Source organism: Podarcis liolepis (genome assembly GCF_965112155.1).
Source record: "Podarcis liolepis genome assembly, chromosome: 16".
NCBI lineage: Eukaryota > Metazoa > Chordata > Lepidosauria > Squamata > Lacertidae > Podarcis > Podarcis liolepis.
In genome coordinates, this window is record NC_139567.1 from 13,589,066 (window position 1) to 13,609,342 (window position 20,277).

Sequence of the window (20,277 nt, forward strand, 5' to 3'; positions counted from 1 at the left end):
TGTAGAGTCTGCTGTAAATAATAAACACCTCTAAGTAACCAAGTTACTGGTAGCAGCGTTTTGTTCCTGCTTCGTCCATCCTGCTTGCAACTGATTGCTTTCTGGAACTCTGCGTATGCTCTGCTAAGGTCTGGCTACGGTCCTGCAACATGTCAATCTTGTGAAACACCAATATGAGTGGGGGAGCTGCGCAGCTTTGCCGGCGGCCTCCCCTTCCCCTCCTGCACACCTGCCAGCTGCGCCCCATCAACCATATGGCTGGCAGGTGTGCAGCTTCCTTCCCAAGCCCCCACGGGAGGAGAGCGATCCCCACAGAGGCTTGGGGAAAGGTTGACAACTCTGGGGAACGGGGGGGGGGGGCAGCGCCAGAGGGATCTTTGCACCACGGCGCTGGATATGCTTAAGACAGCCCTGAATTTCTTTTAGCTGTTGCAGCACAGTGCCACTCCCGACATCCGGGGGGGGTTGCGGGCTCATGCCCCATTCACACCCTCGCGGGGCTGGCTGCAGCCCCGCGGGACCAACGGAATCCCGGGATCATTAGTATTCATTATTCACCGTGCCAGCCAATTAGCTGGCTGTGGGGGCGGGACTTGTAAGGGACATTTAAGGTCGGAGCAGCCCATACTCGCCCCTTTCTTTTCCTTTCAGCAGCGGCGGTTTCCCTCCCGCCCGCCCTTTAGGTTCTCATCTGGACTTTGCTATGGGCTTCAGCTGGTCGCCGCAAGGGGCCTGGCAGGAGTTTTTCCATTTGGCTAATTGGCTATATTTTGGAAGCCACTTGGTTTTTTCGCCTATCTCGTAGCAAAACATCACAACACCTTGGTTTTGGCCGTTAGGCATTGGCAGGGGTATTATTATGCAAATGAGATGGGGGGAGGAACGCCATCACTTCCCCCAAATGCTGAAGGGTAGTTCGTTAAAGGGCTCCGGGGGGCGTCGCCTCGTCCGAAACCTATGGAGGCTAGGGCCTAAAGCGCGCTCCTGAGCGGTAACCCCTCGGGGAGCGCCTAGGGATGTGCATCTTGGGGGCTCCCCCTGTTGGTGTTTAACCCTTCCCGGTTATACCGGTTAGTCTGATAGGGCCAATGCCTAAAGCAAATAAAGCTCTTACCTGTAATCAATAAAGTTGTGGCCATTTTTCGCCCATTAACCTAAATTCGGTGTCCTGTGTCTTTATTTATTCCATTCTGTGGGAAGGGGCGGGAATCGCCACGCAACTACGGTCCTGGGATTTCATTGTGGATGTCACTGTATCATATTTTATTCCATTTCCCCCTGTGCTAGTTCTTATTGTGAGTTTGATTTTGTTGCCTCTGTATTTCCACCCTGGATCTTCCATATGAAGGGTGAACTGCTAATCTGTGCTTTTTTTCTGGGGGTACTCAAGGGCACGCAGTTCTGGCATGTTTTGTTTTGATTTTTAAAAGTGTGGCACTTACTGTCACAACTTCATGGTGAGTACCAGCACCATTTTTCTATACAGTGGTACCTCAGGTTACATACGCTTCAGGTTACAGATGCTTCAGGTTACAGATGCTTCAGGTTACAGACTCTGCTAACCCAGAAATAGTACCTCGGGTTCAGAACTTTGCTTCAGGATGAGAACGGAAATTGTGCTCCAGCGGCGCGGCAGCAGCAAGAGTCCCCATTAGCTAAAGTGGTGCTTCAGGTTAAGAACAGTTTCAGGTTAAGCACGGACCTCCAGAACAAATTAAGTACTTAACCTGAGGTACCACTGTATATGTATATAAAGCACTGCTGTTAATGCCTTTGAAATATCAATATATAACTAAATGACTTGTAAAAATACTGTTGAATGGAGAACAAGAGGCAGTGCTTAATAAACCTGTTACCTGCATTGGCAGAGAACCATGCATTTGGGAAGAAGATATTAAGGATTTAAACAGAGAATGAATCAATGTAGACATAGCCTGATACTCAGGAATTAGGATACAGAGGATGCTGAAGCCCCATTGTCTTTATTCAGAACATTCAGGAGCCTCCAGCTAAGGTGAATAGGACATCTGGAAATGGCAGGATATCTGGAATTAAGCTGCCTGGGGGGTTTTCTTCTTCCCGGAATGAACTGGTAGCATCTTTGAAGTTCTCGAAATATTACTGGCTCTTGCAGCAGATTAGATGATCACTGTGGAAGAAAGAGATATTCCTTTCTTATGGATCTAACAACACATTCCTTATATTCCACCCTTCCTCTGTCAGGGAGCCCAGGGCAGCTCGCATCAAGGGGGCAGTAAGAAGAACAAAGGGAAAGAAAGCACAGTGCACAAAGAGCGGCAGACAAGTCACCATCATATGGTACAAATGTAACTTGAACTCCTTGCACTTTTGCCACAGGTGCTTCTAAACGGCCATCTTGCCCAAAGAGGGAGCGCGGGTGAGTGGGTGGGTCACTTTTGTGGCGATCACACAGGGTCCCCATATGTTTGACGGCCTATTGATCCCTGTGCCACCACTGTGCTCGCTTCCCCACTGCCACCAACCCGTTTCTCTTGGGTACACACTGAGTGCAGACAGTTGTTAACATTAAACCAAATAAAAAAGTTTATTTTATAAGCATTAACAAGTTTATGGTTTCTCAGATAATTTTCTTGTCAGCTTCTTAACCTTAGTTTCTTTACCGGCCTATACTTTCCTAATACCTTCTGACTGATTATCTCAACTGTTTGACTGACTCCTCTTAACAGATTCTCTCACTCTCTCACATCAGACTAGCCCAACCCACAGACTTATCCTCCCTCTCTCTTCTCTAACTCCATCCTGACTTCTTAACAACTCTAACACCTCCCCTTGGGTTCCTATAGGTTAGTCATTTTACAATTAAATTTTACAATTTTACATTTTACAATTAAAGGGGGAGCGCGGGTGTATGTGTGTGTGTGAGAGAGAGAGAGAGAGAAACAGCATTGTGAGCTGCTGCTATCGAGATCCCAGTGGTGGTCCCTCTTTCCATAGCGGCTTCTGAAGTACAACCCTGCCCTGAGGGGTAGGGAGAAGAATCAAGACAATCTGTTTCATCCAATAGCACACCCAAGGTTGCATCAACAGAAGTATAATGTCCAGATCAAGAGAAGTAATAAAGGTAAAGGTACCCCTGCCCGTACGGGCCAGTCTTGACAGGCTCTAGGGTTGTGCGCTCATCTCACTCTATAGGCCGGGGGCCAGCGCTGTCCGCAGATACTTCCAGGTCACGTGGCCAGCGTGACAAGCTGCATCTGGCGAGCCAGCGCAGCACACGGAACGCCGTTTACCTTCCCGCTGGTAAGCGGTCCCTATTTATCTACTTGCACCCAGGGGTGCTTTCGAACTGCTAGGTTGGCAGGCGCTGGGACTGAGCAACGGGAGCGCACCCCGCCGTGGGGATTCGAACCGCCGACCATGCAATCGGCAAGTCCTAGGCGCTGAGGTTTTACCCACAGCGCCACCCGCGTCCCTTTAGAGAAGTAATAGCACCACTCTATTCCTGGCATCACTAACGTACTAATTTACACAGGCACCCAGGGCACCTCCCTTGGAAACCCTCCCTCTCCTAATTGTTTTGGAATTTTTCAGGAATTTGTTTTAATCTTTCACCTATCCAGCTTCCCCCCCCCCCCCAATGCACTTGGACATAATAGGTTCTCTCCAACTAACTTTTACTCAGAGTAGATTTATTTAAAATACTGGACCTTGGCCACATCTGTTAATCTCTACATGCCATCCAACATTTCCCAACCCAAAGCTGGGATTCCCAACCCAAAGCCCCAGGCTGCCTTGGCCTGCCACACCACCATGACTACCACCAGCTATAAACCTGCAAGCACACCTAGACCCAACACAGCCACACACACACACACAAACACACACACACCTGCAAGCAGTTGGGGGGGGTATGATCCATAGCTGTCAACTTTTCCCTTTTCTTGTGAGGAATCCTATTTGGAATAAGGGAATTTCCCTTAAAAAAAGGGAAACGTTGACAGCTATGGTATGATTTCTATTAACTCTGAGTAAGACTAGCATTGGACTTAACCCCATGTGAGCCATTCATAGGATATGAAAGGAAGAGGGTGGGGGAGATGATTCAATTCAGTTAGCACTGAAGCCAAATCTATCAAATGTCCATTTTCTGAAATAATATGAAAACCCAAATGCAACCATGGTACAAAATTTGCGGTTATCTGAATTTTGCAACGTAGTTCTCCAACTCAACGATGTTTACAAAATTGCTTGCATTATAGGGAGATGTGTATAAAAACGAATACAACATACTAAAATGCACTGTATTTGGAGGAACTGCTTGCAAAAAATGTGTACGTGAAAATGGGGTTTTAGGAGAAACTTGCACTAAAATGCTGATTAATTTTCATGATTTATTTTTTTAATTGCAGATTGCTGCAGAAATTTAGAGAATTGGGGAGGGTGGTGAGAACCCAGGGAAACCACATGGTTTCCACCAGGTCCAGCTGAGCTGCTGTGGGTGTTTTAATTTTGCGACTTAATGAGATTATAGGGATTTTGTGGAAGCAAATGTGTTGGGCTGCTTTGTTTTTGCAGAGAAAGATATAGCCTGGGTTGGTTGGTTAGTTGGTTGGTTCACTTGTTTCTTGCCTGACTGGATTTGTGGGGGTAGGTTTGCTTTTTGGGGAGGGCAGGAATGTTTCCTGGGTGGGTTTCGTGTTTCCTGGAGGAGACCCCTGTCCTAAAGTAAGAAAGTATTCGATCTTACCAAAATATTGACACACAAATTCGCATTCCTGTTGAGTCTCAAATCTATTGCCATTGCCTCCACAGCCACGGTGGATAAACCGTTCACATTTCTTGGTGGACATATTGAAGAAATACCGTACATTGGATTCCTTGCACTTTCCAACGACTTTAGTGAGTCTGCATCTTGAAGGTAAAGTAACTGGTGGGTAAAAGGAGAAGAAAGGCAGGGTTTGTTATATATAATCTGAAAGTCTGAAACAGAGAATATGATGACAGCTGAGGCTATGATTCTGACACCTGAAAATTTTAATTATGCAATGAAGAAACCTATAGACAAGAATCCAGTAGTCATACTGACAGACCTAAAGTCCAACTGAGACTAGGGTCACAGGCACACCATAAACTTAGGACACATTTCATGCACATTTGAACCTCATAGGTTTCCCCAAAGAATCCTTGGAACTGCAATTTGTTAGTGGTGCTAAGAATTGGGTATCTGTGAGGGGTAAACTGCAGCTTCCAGAATTGTGTGAGGGTAGGCTTGTGGCTGTATGGATGTGGTTGTTGTGGTTTATTCCAGAGTTCTTAAAATGAATTGAACATATTTTAGCACCACAGTAAATTTAGTGAAACTGCATTAAGGTTTGCTGCACGAAAGGTTTGCTGCACGAAAAAATGCTTGGGGAGAGAAATGCTTGTGAAACCATAACCCTGAAGCCTACATTCCAAGGCAGACATTCCATACCTCCTGCCCTGTTCCTGCGCTGGTTCTTTCAGCAGTTTTCCACTTCCACCTAGGTAAAGGTAAAGGGACCCCTGACCATTAGGTCCAGTCATGACCGACTCTGGGGTTACGGTGCTCATCTCACTTTATTGGCAGAGGAAGCCAGCATACATGTGGCCAGCATGACTAAGCTGCTTCTGGCGAACCAGAGCAGCGCACGGAAACGGTGTTTACCTTTCCGCTGGAGCGGTACCTATTTATCTACTTGCACTTTGAGGTGCTTTCGAGCTGCTAAGTTGGCAGGAGCAGGGACCAAGCAACGGGAGCTCACCCCATCGCAGGGATTCGAACCGCCAACCTTCTGATCGGCAAGTCCTAGGCTCTGTGGTTTAACCCACAGCGCCACCCGCGTCCCTACTTCCACCTACTCTAGTATAAAACTGAAGTATAGCTTAATACAGCAGGTGAGGCGACACATTGGGTAAGACTATGGCAGCCAGTGAGGTGTTATGGTTCGTGTTTTGTATGTGACCTGGGAAACCAGGGTTTGAATCCCCACTTGGCCATGAAGCTCACTGGGTATGGCCTTGGGCAGTCACTGTCTCTCAAGCCTATCCTACCTCACAGGGTTGTTGTGAGGATAAAATGGGGAGGGGAGAGCCATGTATCAAACAAACAAATAGGTAACCAGGGATCCAATGGGAATCAGCACAAAGGGCTCCATACTCCATCACACCCTAAAGTGTGTTTTTTTAAAAAAGGTTCCTCTTACCGTAAGATTCACACACGTGAGTGCAATCTATTAGAGATACAAAATTATTTTCAGTGCCTCCACAGCCACTGTAAATGAATTTCTCACACTCTAGGGTTTTGATGTTGAAGAAATAGCGTGGATAATTTCCTCTGCAACTTCCATGGCTTTTGGCGATTTTGCATATGCGGGGTATTCCAGCTAGTGGATCAAAGAACAAAGACAAGTCTCATGTGTACGTAATTTCAAAGTCAGAAGTGCAAAAACAATGGAAGTGTGACTCCAGCTCCTGAAATTATCTAAGTAGGCAATGAAGGACCTTCTGCAGTGGGGTCCAGTGATCACACTAACAAACCAAAGCCTAATTGAAATTAGGGATATGTTCAAATTACCACTGTCCTGAACATTAAAATCTCATCCCTACGGGATGCCATGAAACATGTTATCAGAGGCCAGTGCATAAGCCAATCCAACATGATGGAGAAAAGGAAAGGGAACTTTTCCTTCTTGATTACATAGTGAAATACGGGATCTGGAAATGTCTTATACCTCTAAAGGTGGCCGCAGTTCTTTCCCTTTGGAACTCTGCACGGGCATTGCAGTTCATGCAACTGCTACTCTGCTGCTATCTGCCCATGCCCTGGAGTTGCTATAAAGAGCCATGGAGACAAGGGGTAACTGGATTTTGCACCAGCCCTTTGAGATATTTTCTAACGGAAGGAAGAATCCCTTCTGGAGTCTGGCCATGGCTGCCTAAGAGTAGGCTCATGTCAGGGGCTGGACTGAGGAGGAATGGTGGGGGCCGCCCCCCCCCCTTCTCCTGAAGGGCGGGAGGGTAGTATAGCTTTAGAACAGTTGTTTGCAGAAGGGCATAGATCAGAGGGGGAAAGCTGGGAAATACTGGGTGAGGAACAGCTGGAAGAGGAAACACCGAGAGAGAGACAGTTGACAGATTCAGTGTCATTGGAAAGCATTCCTGCCCCCCCCCCTTTACCTAAGACTAGACGGGCTTGGAATGTGACAGACAGAAATAGGGATAACTTTGTCTCTTGCTGTGATTACTAAAAAAACTAACTGGTCAGAAGCTCCTTTCTTTTTACCTACTTATTTACTGCCACTAGGGGAGGGAAAGGATTTCCCGAAGACTGACAGCTCACTGCTTTATATTTCTCAGTTTGAAAAACTGGAAAGATACTTTTGTTGCAGCACATCATAAAATCAATTATATTATTTGCAGCGATATGCTAGTTGGTGTTGCTGTATTGTGTATGGTTTATCTTCTACTGGAGAAGACTAGTCAGTCAAAAAGCAACTGCATACAGACATTCAGTTTGGCTGTTATTTGAATTGTGTAATGGTACACATTACAGGAGGCAGCAGTGAAAACCATCCCAATGAAAAGGAAATGCAAGAAAGCAATGCAAGATTGAGGGCGCAAGGAGAAGGGGACAACAGAGGACAAAATGGTTGGACAGTGTTCTCAAAGCTACTAAAATGAGTTTGACCAAACTGTGGGAGGCAGTGGATGACAGGAGTGCCTGGCTTGCTCTGGTCAATGAGGTCACGAAGAGTCGGACACGACTAAATGACTAGACAACAACAACACACATTATTTTATTTTAATTGATTTTTATCTTCTCAGACATTCCGTTTGTCATTGTGCCAACATACCTAAAGAAAACCAAGGTAAGCCAAAGGCTTTTTGACCATAAGACTTGTTCAGTGGTCTCAAATAAAATTTTCAATATGTAAAATGTACCAAAAATCATTTCAAACAATGATTTCTCTTCAGTTATGTTTAAGGGGAAAGGATGTTGCCTTTCTGGGTTTGTATGGAGGGGTTTGGAGAGAGAGATAATAATATTGTACTTGGAGGCCTTTCATGTTTTCAAGAAAAGGGGACATGCACCCATCAGAGTTTCTCAAATTTTGAAATGTGCCCATTTGCCCCAAAATGTTCACAGCTCCTGCCCTAAAAGAGCAAGTTATTTGTTCTTACCAAAGCGTCCACATTCCTGATAGCAAGAAGCATACTTCAAAAAGTTATTTCCATTCGGTTCACATCCACCAAAAATAAACTGCTCACACTTCATGGTTTCAATATTGAAGAAAAAACGTGGAATACTACCTTTGCAGCTTCCTATACTTACAGGGAGTTTGCATATATCAGGTAGAGTATCTGGTGGGTAAAAGAAAACAAAGGCAAGTCTCATATAAACATTATATCAAAGTCTGAAACACAGAAAGCAACGACATTAACCATGTGAGTCCTGAAGATAGCCCTCCTAAGTATACAATGAGGAACTTCTGAATGGGGATCTAATAGTTATGGTAACAGACCAGCAGCCCAGTTGAAACTTCGGTGCTGTTGTGATTTCTCCGTAGCCCTTTAAATGGATTTGGCATAATTACCACCATAGTAAATTTGAGTGGAAATCTCTTGGGGCTTGGAGCTTGGGGCTACAGAGCTAACTCAGACCACTGAGATACATGGTGAGAGAAAGGTTTGACAGACCATCACCCTGAAATCCTACAAACCTATAGGAACATTCCAACTCAGATGGAAACTATGAGCTTGCCACGACTTTAGACTCAACAAATCCCAAATTCTCTTCCAGTGCTATAATTCAGTGGTTCAGCATTTGGCTAAGTGAAGAATGTTAGGGCTGTGTCCACTTCTGAAAGCCAAATATTAAGAATGAGATTGACAAACTGGAGAGTCACCAAGGAGAATAGAGGGACCAGGATTATAAAGGGATATAGTTTGTTCTGAGGAGAAAGTTTAACAAGAATAGATAGTCTGGAGCTACTGAAAGTTACTTCAAATGGAAAGTATGAGGTTGCTTCAACTTTGGGCTAGATGACCACCATCACCACCCCACAAAAACAAAAAGCTTCTCTTCCAGTGCTATAATTTGGTTATTCAGCATCTGGCTGAATGAGGATAGGGTTATGTCCAGTTCCAGCTGAGAGTTACTTTCCTCTTCTCAATAGTTTAGCATTGTGTGTCAGCTGGGAAACTGAAATCCAAGACTTCTGGAAGAAGCCAAGTTGTCTACCCAGTGACCAAAAACCAAAAACAAAATAAAACCACAAATCCTGTATTGAGAAGAGCAGAATTCCATAAAAGCTCTGATTCAGTCCTTTGAACAGGCTGAGACAGATAACTGAAGGGAGCAGCAGATCCAAGGATAAGTTGATTCCAAATCTGAGAGTTTCCCAAAGAGATCCACATTGTGCCTCTTAGGAGTCATTGTACCAAAACCAATATGGGCCAAACATCATGCTGCTCTCTGCCGCTCTGGTGAGTACCACCTGCAAGGTATCTTGGCTGATGCAGTGACACAGCACGATATTCCTGAGGATGCCAGAAGTCAACACTAACCATGAACAAAGTTCAAATGTCCACACCCTGAACCATGGCTGATTTGAGCTTAGTTGGCAAAGATTGCTGAAGAGAGAGATCAGACTATTCAAGGGTAGGTTTACTCCAAATCTGAGCATTCCCATAATTTTGCTTCCCTGGGAACATAGTATAAAGGTTAAATAGTGACTCACAGAACAACCAGAGTATCACTGGTCTACTATCGTCTTGGGCAGAGTGCTAGAATGCCAGCATATTTCTGAGGATTCCATGTCATGAAATTCAACTATCCAAAAATGCATTGGAATTAATTGTCTTGTTTAACTTATAGAGTCATCTATTTGAATGGATCTACTCTGAGTGAACCGTCGTTGGTTACAACCCCACATGTCTTCATCTTGAGCCACCACAGATTTAAGCCACCAAGCCATGGAGCTCCTTTGAAGATCCAGATTTGATCAAACGCACGTAATTGCTCACTGGGCAAATTCAGGTTGTTGCTTGGGCCTCCAACTGTTATAGAAAGATCAATATAAGTGGGCACATTTGTTGCTTGGGAAAAATCAAGTTCCACGTCCCTTGGACCTTAAGGAGGGGGGCAACCCTAAGTAGAGAGGCGGGGTAAAAAACTGGAGAGAGATAGGGGGAGGTAAAACCATGATACACAAAAGATTTAGAAGTTGTAAAAAGAGAGAGCTCATACCTGTATCCAACACAGAGGTGCCCAGTAGCTCAGGCCAGGGTGCGAAAGGGCCCACAATGAGAGACAGGAGGATGAAAGGACCACACTGCATGGCGACTCTTCGATAAGAATGTCCCGTGCCAGGGGAAGGGATGTTATATCATGTTCTTCAAAGAAATGGAGCCCATCAATTGGGCATGAAAAAATGAATTACCAATCTCTAGGGACACTCTGGATCTACTCTAATGATTCCAATGTAATTTCCTGTTCTCATTAAAATATTCTTCCACATCAAATAGGGACACATTGGAACTCTCAAATGTTTCAGTTCCGTGATATGATGTTGATACAAACCTGATCTTGGTCATGCAAAGTTTATGGCCTTCTTCCGGTTTTCTCTTTTCTTTCAACTGCATGTAGCAAGGCCTGATAACAGATCATAAGAGTGCTTATGGTCGACAGTAGTGTTCGCCAACTTGGTGCCCTGCAGATGTATTGAACTAAACTCCCACCAGCCCCTGCCAGCTCAGATTGGTGAAGGTTGGTCCACAGACTCTCAATGTCAATGCAAACATGAAGTTCATGCAATATGTTATACACACATACCTCATGGCGGGGGGATAGATTTGGAACCATTTATTCCATTTTTAATTCAGCCAGAGAAAAAGAACAGTCTTGACTTGGCTGGAAAAGATTGTTATTTAATCTCTGGATGGCCACCTGAAGATGTCTGGAAGTACAGTGGTACCTCAGGTTACATACGCTTCAGCTTACATACGCTTCAGCTTACATACTCTGCTAACCCAGAAATAGTACCTCAGGTTAAGAACTTTGCTTCAGGCTGAAAACAGAAATCGTGCTCCAGCAGCGTAGCAGCAGCGGGAGGCCCCATTAGCTAAAGTGGTGCTTCAGGTTAAGAACAGTTTCAGGTTAAGTACGGACCTCCGGAACGAATTAAGTACTTAACCCGAGGTACCACTGTAAGCTGTTCTGATGCCAGCATCTCCCCAATAATTCCTGGCTTTGGGGGAAGCCAGGACTGGCAACATGGTTTAAGTCTGCTTTAGATGTCTAGTGTGGGTGTGACCACAGACTCCGAATGCGGAGGGGGTGTAACGTGTGAACGCTTGCTGTCCAACTGTGTTGCTCCCCCTGTGCTTTTTATCCACACATTCCAGGTGGGTGGTGAATTACAGACTGCACCACCACTCCACTCTGGCTTCATAGCTGAAGTGGTTGCTGCAGACGCCTTTATACAGTTCTCACAAGCCATCGATTCCATAAGACCTAGCCCAGGCTACTTTGCAGTACTTTGTTTCCTTCATTGTGTTCACACTAGACGTCAGCACTCGAGTTGTGTTAGTCACCTATCCATACCTGGAAACTGTAAGCTCACATCATGGCAGTAGAAAGGTTTATGCTGTTCTTAAAGCTGAATTAAAATCCCTCCCAGGACACTTCCAGATGAAGACAAATGCCCTTTGGGAGGGTGGTTCCCATGACCAGGAGATACGCAAGGCAGCTCTGGAGGGTTCGCCCAGGTGTCCTTTGCATCTAGGAGTTCCTTTTGACAGCTCTGCCTGATTGGCCAGCTATGGCTGCTCCTGGACAGGGAAAGTCTGGCCACATGTTGGTAACCTTGAGGCTGGATTACAGCAATGTGATCTATGTGGGGCTGCCCTTCGGCCTCATCTGAAAGCTCCAGTTGGTGCAAAAGGGTGACAGAATTGTTAAAAGGTTTGCACTGGCTGCACATCTACTACTGAGCCAAGTTCATTGTCTTTGTATTAAGGTAATTTACAAGTCCAAAATACCTAAGGGCAGCCTAACATCTCATCTGTCAGCTCAAACACTTAGATCATCTGGAGGAGCTTCATGTCTCGTCCCCGGAGTTGGTGAGGCTCATCTGACAACAAGAATCCAAACCTTTAGTGATTTCCCCAGTCCTAAGGACTGCTCAGCCAACAGAGATTCAGCAGGCTGTGAATCTTTAAAGGCCTGCTGAAAACATTTTTACTTAATGGTTAGTTGATGTTCTCTGATCTAATTTTTTTAACATGTTTTATTGTATATGTATATAATGTAAATCACTTTGATACTTAGATGATATAGCAGCATATAAATATTTTTGTAACTAAAATAATCTAAGATCCCCACAAAGAAATAGTAAGCCATAGAAGACACTTAACAGCATTAATGTGGATTTCATAGCAGATGAATTAATGTGGACAAAACCCCATACTCAAGAACCAGAATACAGAGGATGCTGAACTACTCTTGCACTTATTCAGAATATTCAGCTGAGGTGAATGGAAGGACATCTGTAGATTGGCAGGACATCTGGAATTTAGCTGTTGTCTTCTTTCACATGAGCAGGGGGCATTTTTGAGGATGCCAAAATATTACTCCTTCTTCACTACTGTGGAAGAAAGAGAGAATCTTTGTGGTGGATCAAATGATACAAAGAAGAAGAAGAAGAAGAAGAAGAAGAAGAAGAAGAAGAAGAAGAAGAAGAAGAAGAAGAAGAAGAAGAAGGAGAAGGAGACGAAGAAGACGAATTATATCCCCCCCCGTCCCACTTTGTCTCCCAGAGAGCCCAGGGCAGCCCACGGCAAAAGTGCCGCATTAAGAAGGTAAAAGCACAGTACACAGTACATCTCAGGAGCGATATGAAAACATCTGAATCTCTACAGCATGTCATGTTTATCTGCCCTTTGTACAGTTCAGCTCGTGCTAGTATACTAAACTCCATAATTCAGCCTATGGCTGACAAACCAGTAGACCTACAGCTTGCCTGGGTTCTTCAAGATGTGGATCCTTATATTACCCTACAGGTTGCTAAATTCCTAACAGCCATCCTCTCGTACAAGAGACGGAATGGAATGTTAGCCGATTATTGATAGTTATAAGAATTTTCTATAATGACATCAGATATTGATTTTAGCGTAGTGCCTAAATCTTAATCTTAAATTTTCTTTTGAATTGCTAATATCTGTCCTTGTGAGCTGTGAATTGTGTTATATTACTGGTGGCTTGCACGAGTCCACTGTTTTATTTGATTTGTTTTGTTGTGTTGTGCTTTATGATGGGCGTAAAGCCGAATAAACATTTTCATTCTCAGGAGTGACTCAAGGTGATAAGAGGTGAGCAGATCTTCCTCCAGAAACAGATGCCATTGTTCATTTTCCTTTCAAGGGATGATATCGTCAAGCATTGTGAGTTTTATGGGGGCAGAACATTCTTGAATGTTCTCATATACAAGCTTGCAGCAGTTGTTTATCTCATGAGTCTGTGGGGCTCATGGTCAACGTTCAGAGGCAGATGATATATTTCCTGCCTATAGAGCAGTTCTGTGTCTCTGAAGGAGCGTCTCCACCCCCATCGTTCTGCCCGGACACTGAGGTCCAGCGCCGAGGGCCTTCTGGCGGTTCCCTCATTGCGAGAAGCGAAGCTACAGGGAACCAGGCAGAGGGCCTTTTCGGTGGTGGCGCCCGCCCTGTGGAATGCCCTCCCATTGGATGTCAAGGTGATGGACAACTACCTGACATTCAGAAGACATCTTAAGGCGGCCCTATTCAGGGAAGCTTTTAATGTATGATATTTTAGTGTTTTTTGGTTTCTGTGGAAGCCGCCCAGAGTGGCTGGGGAAACCCAGCCAGATGGGCGGGGTACAAATAATAAATTATTATTATTATTATTATTTCTATGCTTTCTGTTATACTGTCTGTTTCTTTGCTTCTGTAACTGGATGAGGTCTTAGGAGCTGAGGTTTTGGCACTTTACTGGGGATCCAGTAAGATCCTGTACGCTTTTAAACCTCAGTAAACTATAACTGAAGAATTCTGCTGCCTTAGTGTGTGTTTTTCCTTTGGAACTCTGCACGGGAGTTGCAGTTCATGCAATTGCAATCTGTTGCTATCTGCCCATGCCCTGGAGTTGCGCTAAAGAGCCATGGAGACAGGGAGTGACTAGATTTTGCACCAGCCCTGTCAGATATTTTCTACCTGAAGGAAGAATCCCTTCAGGAGTCTGGCCATGGCTGCCTGAGAGTAGGCTCAGTACTTTAGATTTCTCAGTTTGAAAAGCTAGAAAGATACTTATGTTGCAGCACATCATAAAATATATGATATTATTTGCAGCTATACTGAAGTTGATGTTACTGTATTCTGTATGGTACCTTCTACTGGAGAAGACTGGTCAGTCAAAAAGCAACTGAGAACAGACATTGAGTTCGGCTGTTATTGAGTACAGTGGTACCTCAGGTTCCATACGCTTCCGGTTACAGATGCTTCAGGTTACAGACTCCACTAACCCAGAAATAGTACCTCAGGTTAAGAACTTTGCTTCAGGATGAGATCAGAAATCTTGCTTTGGCGGCGTGGCAGCCGAGGGAGGCCCCATTAGCTAAAGTGGTGCTTCAGGTTAAGAACAGTTTCAGGTTAAGAACGGACCTCTGGAACGAATTAAGTACTTAACCCAAGGTACCACAGTAATGGTACACATTATTTTATTTTAATTGATTTTTATCTTCTCAGACATTCTGTTTGTCATTGTGCCAACATACCTAAAGAAAAGTAAGCCAAAGGCTTTTTGACCATAAGTCTTGTTCAGTGGTCTCAAATAAAATTTGCAATATGTAAAATGTACCAAAAATCATTTCAAACAGTGCTTTTTGTTCAGTTGTGTTTAGGTTTTAAGGGGAGAGGATGCTGCCTTTCTGGGTTTGTATGGAGGGGTTTGGAGAGAGAGATAATATTGTACTTGGAGGCCTTTCATGTTTTCAAGAAAAGGGGACATGCACCCATCAGAGTTTCTCAAATTTTGAAATGTGCCCATTTGCCCCAAAATGTGCACAGCTCCTGCCCTAAAACAGCAAGTTATTTGTTCTTACCAAAGCGTCCACATTGCTGATAGCATTCATTTGCAGTCAAAAAGTTATTTGCATTCTTTCCACAGCCACCGTAAATGAACTTCTCACACTTCAGGGTTCTTCTACTGAAGTAAAAACGTACCATACTTGCTTTGCACATTCCGTCTTCCATAGGGAGTTTGCATATGTCAGGTAGACCATCTGGTGGGTAAAAGCAAAGAAAGGCAAGCCTCATATAAACATTGTATCAAAGTCTGAAACACAGAAAGCAATGACATTGACCAGGTGACTCCACCTCACAAATAAAAACAGTAATTAACTCACATTTCTACCAGATCTAAATTTATACAAATATGTTTTCACGAACGTTCTCTTTGAGATTCCCTAAATCTCTGGACTTCCCTCCATACCCTCTTCTGGTTCCTTATATTAACTAAGTTCTTCTGCATATCCATTCTTAAACCTTTTCAATTATTATTTCCCTTAATTTTATCTAATTTTCTGCTAGTTGCAAGCATTTACTTAAATGCTTTACTTATATGTATCAACCTGTTTACAGTATTTTTGCACATAAATAATAAACGATTCCCACTCTTTTTTAAACTTCTCATTATCATAGTCTCTGAGCTTTGCCGTTAATTTTGCCATTTCTGCATAGTCCATTAGCTTGCCATTCTTCATTCGTTGCTATCTTTTCTTCCTTCTATCTTTGGGCTAACAATATTTGGGCAGCTGTTGTAGCATACAAAAATATTTTCTTATCTTCTTTGGGGAGTTCAGTTCCTATCAGTCCTAGTAAAAAAGCTTCAGGTTTTTTAACAAAAGTTAGTTTAAACATTTTCTTCAGTTCATTATAGATCATTACCCAGAAGCTTTTAATAACCTTACGTCCCCACCACTGGGCTATATCCAGTTCTAGCTGAAAGTCACTTTCCAGTTCTCAATAGTTTAGCATTGGGTGTCAGCTGGGAAACTGAAATCCAAGACTTCTGGAAGAAGCCAAGTTGTCTATCTATGAACCAAAAATCACACAAAACAATATGGGCCAAACAACATGCTGCTCTCTGCCACTCTGGTGAGTACCACCTGCAAGGTATCTTGGCTGGCGTAGTGAAACAACACATATTCCTGAGGATGCCAGAAGTCAACACTAACCACGAACAAGACTCCTATGTCCACAGCCTAAGCCCCGAGCTTAGTTGGCAAAGAAAGTGGTGCTTCAGGTTAAGAACAGTTTCAGGTTAAGAACGGACCTCCGGAACGAATTAAGTACTTAAACCGAGGTACCACTGTAGTTCCCAGAATGTTGCTTCCCCGGGAACATAGTGTAAAGTTTAAAGAGTGACTCACAGAACAACCAGAGTATCACTGATCTACAGTGGCCTTGGGCAGGGTGCTAGAATGCCAGCAACATCTGAGAATTCCAGGTGCTGACACTGATCCCAAGCAAGGACCATAGCTGGCATGCAACGTTGTCATACTTGGCATAGAGGCATTGAAATGAAATGTCGTGTTTAACTTAGAGTTATCTTTTTGAATGGATCTACTCTGAGAAGAAATATGTTGGATACAACTCCACAGCTCTTCATTTTGAGCCACCATTGAGCTCCTTTCAAGGTCACTCACTGGGCAAAGTCAGCCCAGGGAATCTTTGTAGGCACACAAGCTCCTCAAACTCCCATAGTGTGATCAATATAATTGGGTGCATGTGTTGCCTACAAGAAAGCAAGCTCCACATCACTTGGGCCTTATGGAAGGGGGCAACCCTATGTAGAGAGGCAGGTTAAAGAATTGGAGAGAAATAGGGGGAGGTACAGCCATGATACACATAAGATTTAGAAGTTGTAAGAGGAGAGAGAGCTCATACCTGTATATGATGCAGAGATGCCCAGCAGCTCAGGCCAGGGTGCAAAAAGGCCCACGATGAGAGACAGGAGGATGAAGGGACCACACTGCATGGCGACTCTTCAATGGTCCAGTACCAAGGGAATGGATGCTATATGGTGTTCTTTAAGGAAATAGAGGCAGTCATCTGGGCATGAAAAAGCAATATCTAGGGACAATCTGGATCTACTCTATTAATTACAAGGAAATTTTCTGTTCTCAATAAAGTATTCTTATACCTCATTTCAGGACATGTTGGAGCTATGAATTATATCCACAGAAGACTGAAACAGCCTGGAAGGATTTCAGTTCCGTGACATGGTATTGATAGAAACCTGTTCTTTTGTCATGCAGCGCCCATGCCCTTCTGTTCCTCTCTGGTGTGGGTGCTGTGGAGTAATGGGTTGATTAGGCAGGACAGGATAATATAGGAAAAGAAATATAAATATCCAGCAACTCTTATTAAGACCATCATATAAGTGCCTGGTACATTCAGCTTTTATTGTAGCAATAAAGTTTGGTTTATTCTCACCACGTCTCATATTTGGCTAAGCCAGTGGTTTTCAACCAGTGTGCCGTGGCACCCTGGGGCGCCTTGAATGATAGAGTACCCCGGGCAACACTGGCCTCTGTCCCTCTTTCCTTCTTTCCCTTCTCTGATGCCCTCTCTCGTCTCTGCCTCCCAAAGGCTTCCATGGCTGTTCATTGCAGCAGCCCTGGCTACAAACTCCCCAGGCAAATGGTGCCTCTGGGGCTGGCTAAGCTATCAAATCAGTGCAAAATTGACATCAGAGTTTATAAGTTAGCAGGGGAATGACAGTTGTTAGGAGATTGCTTAAAGTATTGGAAGTCCAGAGCTTGGAACACCATAATACAGGGGCATGGGGGTGAGCAGTAAATAGAATTAAAGTTTCCTCTTGCTCCTACGTGGTGAGCTTGGGCTGGGAAGGGTACGACAGGGTTCACTTTTAGGGGAACACTGTGAAAGGAAGGCCGGTATTTTACTGAGGAATGGTATACAAGTCAGTGTTATAGAAAAAACCTGCTCCTTTTCCCTTATTGGGTATCCAAGAGCCCGTATAGAGTCCTTAAGTGGGTTACCTATCAGTAGGAGAAAATAACAGAGGCTAGCCAGAGAATATTGAGAAGCAAAGCAGCTAGTAAGCCAGATCTTTATTAAACGGTTGCAACAGGGTCCTCACTCACCATACCAGGAGGGAGGAGGAACCCAGAACAATGGTACACAAACCCGTATATAGACTTATGAAATTTTCCCCCTGTAGACCAGGCTTCCTCAACCTTGGCCCTCCAGATGTTTTGAGACTACAATTCCCATCATCCCCGACCACTGATACTGCTAGCTAGGGAACATGGGAGTTGTAGGCCAAAAACACCTGGAGGGCCAAGGTTGAGGGAGGCTGATGTAGACCAAGACCACCACCCGCCAAAACATCATGCTACAGCAGAAATCCTGTTTGCCAGGATATCTGTTAATGGTCACTGATTGATTTACCTGGTCAACCTGGCCATTCTTTTGTGATGGTAAATACTTCAGTTTCTGAGTCCCAGGTCCCAGGCTCACCCTGTTCATACACAATTACACCCTTAAGACAGGGTTTGTAAGCAAAAAGACCAAGGGGAGTCTTTCTCCATTTCCTCCCTTCTTGCAGAGAAATATATTGAGGTCAATTTGGGAGAGTCAAAATGACTTCAGGATTTCTCTCCTGTACTATTTCAGATTGAGGGCACAAGGAGAAGGGGGCGACAGAGGTTGAGATGGTTGGACAGTGTTCTCAAAGCTACAAACATGAGTTTGACCAAGCTGCGGGAGGCAGTGGAAGACAGGAGTGCCTGGCGTGCTCTGGTCCATGGGGTCACGAAGAGTCGGACACGACTAAACGACTAAACAACAACAACACTATTTCAGACATGTGGTTTATATACTTATGTATGTGTTTCCTTGTACATTTATGAACATTTATTTTATATTTGGGACCATAGGATTCTTATAACATCAGGAACAATGTACAGTATTACAATAAGGCTGTGCTCAGTTTCCTATCACTTCTCCATAATTAAACTATACCATTTATCATACAAAATATTATTCTATGTTATTGTAATGAATGTTGAATGTTTTTTTATTTGCATATTGTATGTTGTATTGTGCATATTGTCTTATTTATATGATGTAAGCCACTCTGAGCCTGGCTTTGGCCAGGGAGGGTGGGATACAAATAAAATTTATTATTGTTGTTGTTGTTGTTGTTGTTGTTGTTAAAACATACAAAAAACCCAAACACATTTGCTAACATAATATGCTTTTGTTGTCTCAGCCACTCTGGGAGGCTTCCAACAAAAATATAGAGTGAAAGAAAATACACACACATCAAACATTAAAAGCTTCCCAAATCAGGGCTGCCTTCAGATGTCTACAAAATGTTTAACTCTTTGACATCTGCCAGGAGGGTGGGTGTGACTACCAAAAAGTGGTGGGTAATTATTTGAATTGCTTTTCTTATATACAGGCAAACCCCCATTTGTGTGCGATTGGCATGTATGCAACCACAGATGTGTGCACAGTTTCAGACCCTCCAAGTGTCCCTATTTTCCAGAGACTTACCTGATTTAGGGATGCTGTCCCGGTTTCTCATTGCGGTTTCTGATTGCGTCCCGGAATGTCTCGCTTTTCCTTAGGATGTCCCTATTTTCATTGGAGAAATGTTGGATGGTATGGAGTTATGCAACCCCTGAACTGTTTGAAGGCAATCCTGTATAGGGATGTATTCTGAATGTTTAATGTTTTGTTATGTTTTTTATATATGTTGGAAGCTGCCCAGAGTGCTGGGGCAACCCAATAAGATGTGTGGGGTATGAATAGTAAAATTATCATTATGGAAGGGGACATCTCTATTTTCATCAGAGAAATGTTGGAGGGGATGCAGTTTTCAGCATGGGGCAGAACGGAGGCAAAACAGGGCAGGGCAAGCTTACGCACATCCTAGTGACATGCACAATGACCTGGAACACCACCCTCATGCAAATGGGGGGGTGCCTGTATATAAAGGTGTCCAATAAAACAGCTATCTACAGGAGTAGACAGATATATTTGCAGAATCTCTTCTTCCGTGTGATAGCAAGGATGCGGAAAATGGAGGCCTATAGCCTCCGGTGCAGCATCAAAAAATGTACCCTTGTCGGTTTTGTATGCAGGTAGCAATTTCCATTTGTAAGGCTGACGTTTTACATTTCCACATGGAAGACTTTCTGGTTGCACTCAGCATCATAAACC

At 44.0% G+C, this 20,277-nt stretch overlaps 1 protein-coding gene across 1 annotated transcript; it reads right to left on the minus strand.

Annotated features, from left to right (window-relative positions):
* Positions 1-1,997: 1,997 nt before the first annotated feature.
* LOC310695798 (carboxypeptidase inhibitor SmCI-like) lies at positions 1,998-10,516 on the minus strand. The gene is made up of 5 exons (XM_083480765.1): positions 10,253-10,516; positions 8,185-8,364; positions 6,207-6,386; positions 4,730-4,909; positions 1,998-2,149 (listed from the first exon to the last, which is right to left on the minus strand). The coding sequence occupies exons 1-5, from the start codon at positions 10,341-10,343 to the stop codon at positions 2,139-2,141; spliced, it is 642 nt and encodes a 213-aa protein (XP_083336891.1). The 5' UTR covers positions 10,344-10,516; the 3' UTR covers positions 1,998-2,138.
* Positions 10,517-20,277: the final 9,761 nt, after the last annotated feature.

Excerpts from the sequence above, each read along its gene's own strand:
- LOC310695798 (XM_083480765.1), bottom strand. The coding sequence starts at position 10,343 with ATGCAGTGTGGTCCTTTCATCCTCCTGTCTCTCATTGTGGGCCCTTTC. Across the intron at positions 8,365-10,252 it reads CACCTCTGTGTTGGATACAG|ATACTCTACCTGATATATGC; the intron begins GTATGAGCTCTC and ends TTTACCCACCAG. Across the intron at positions 6,387-8,184 it reads TCAGGAATGTGGACGCTTTG|CTGGAATACCCCGCATATGC; the intron begins GTAAGAACAAAT and ends TTGATCCACTAG.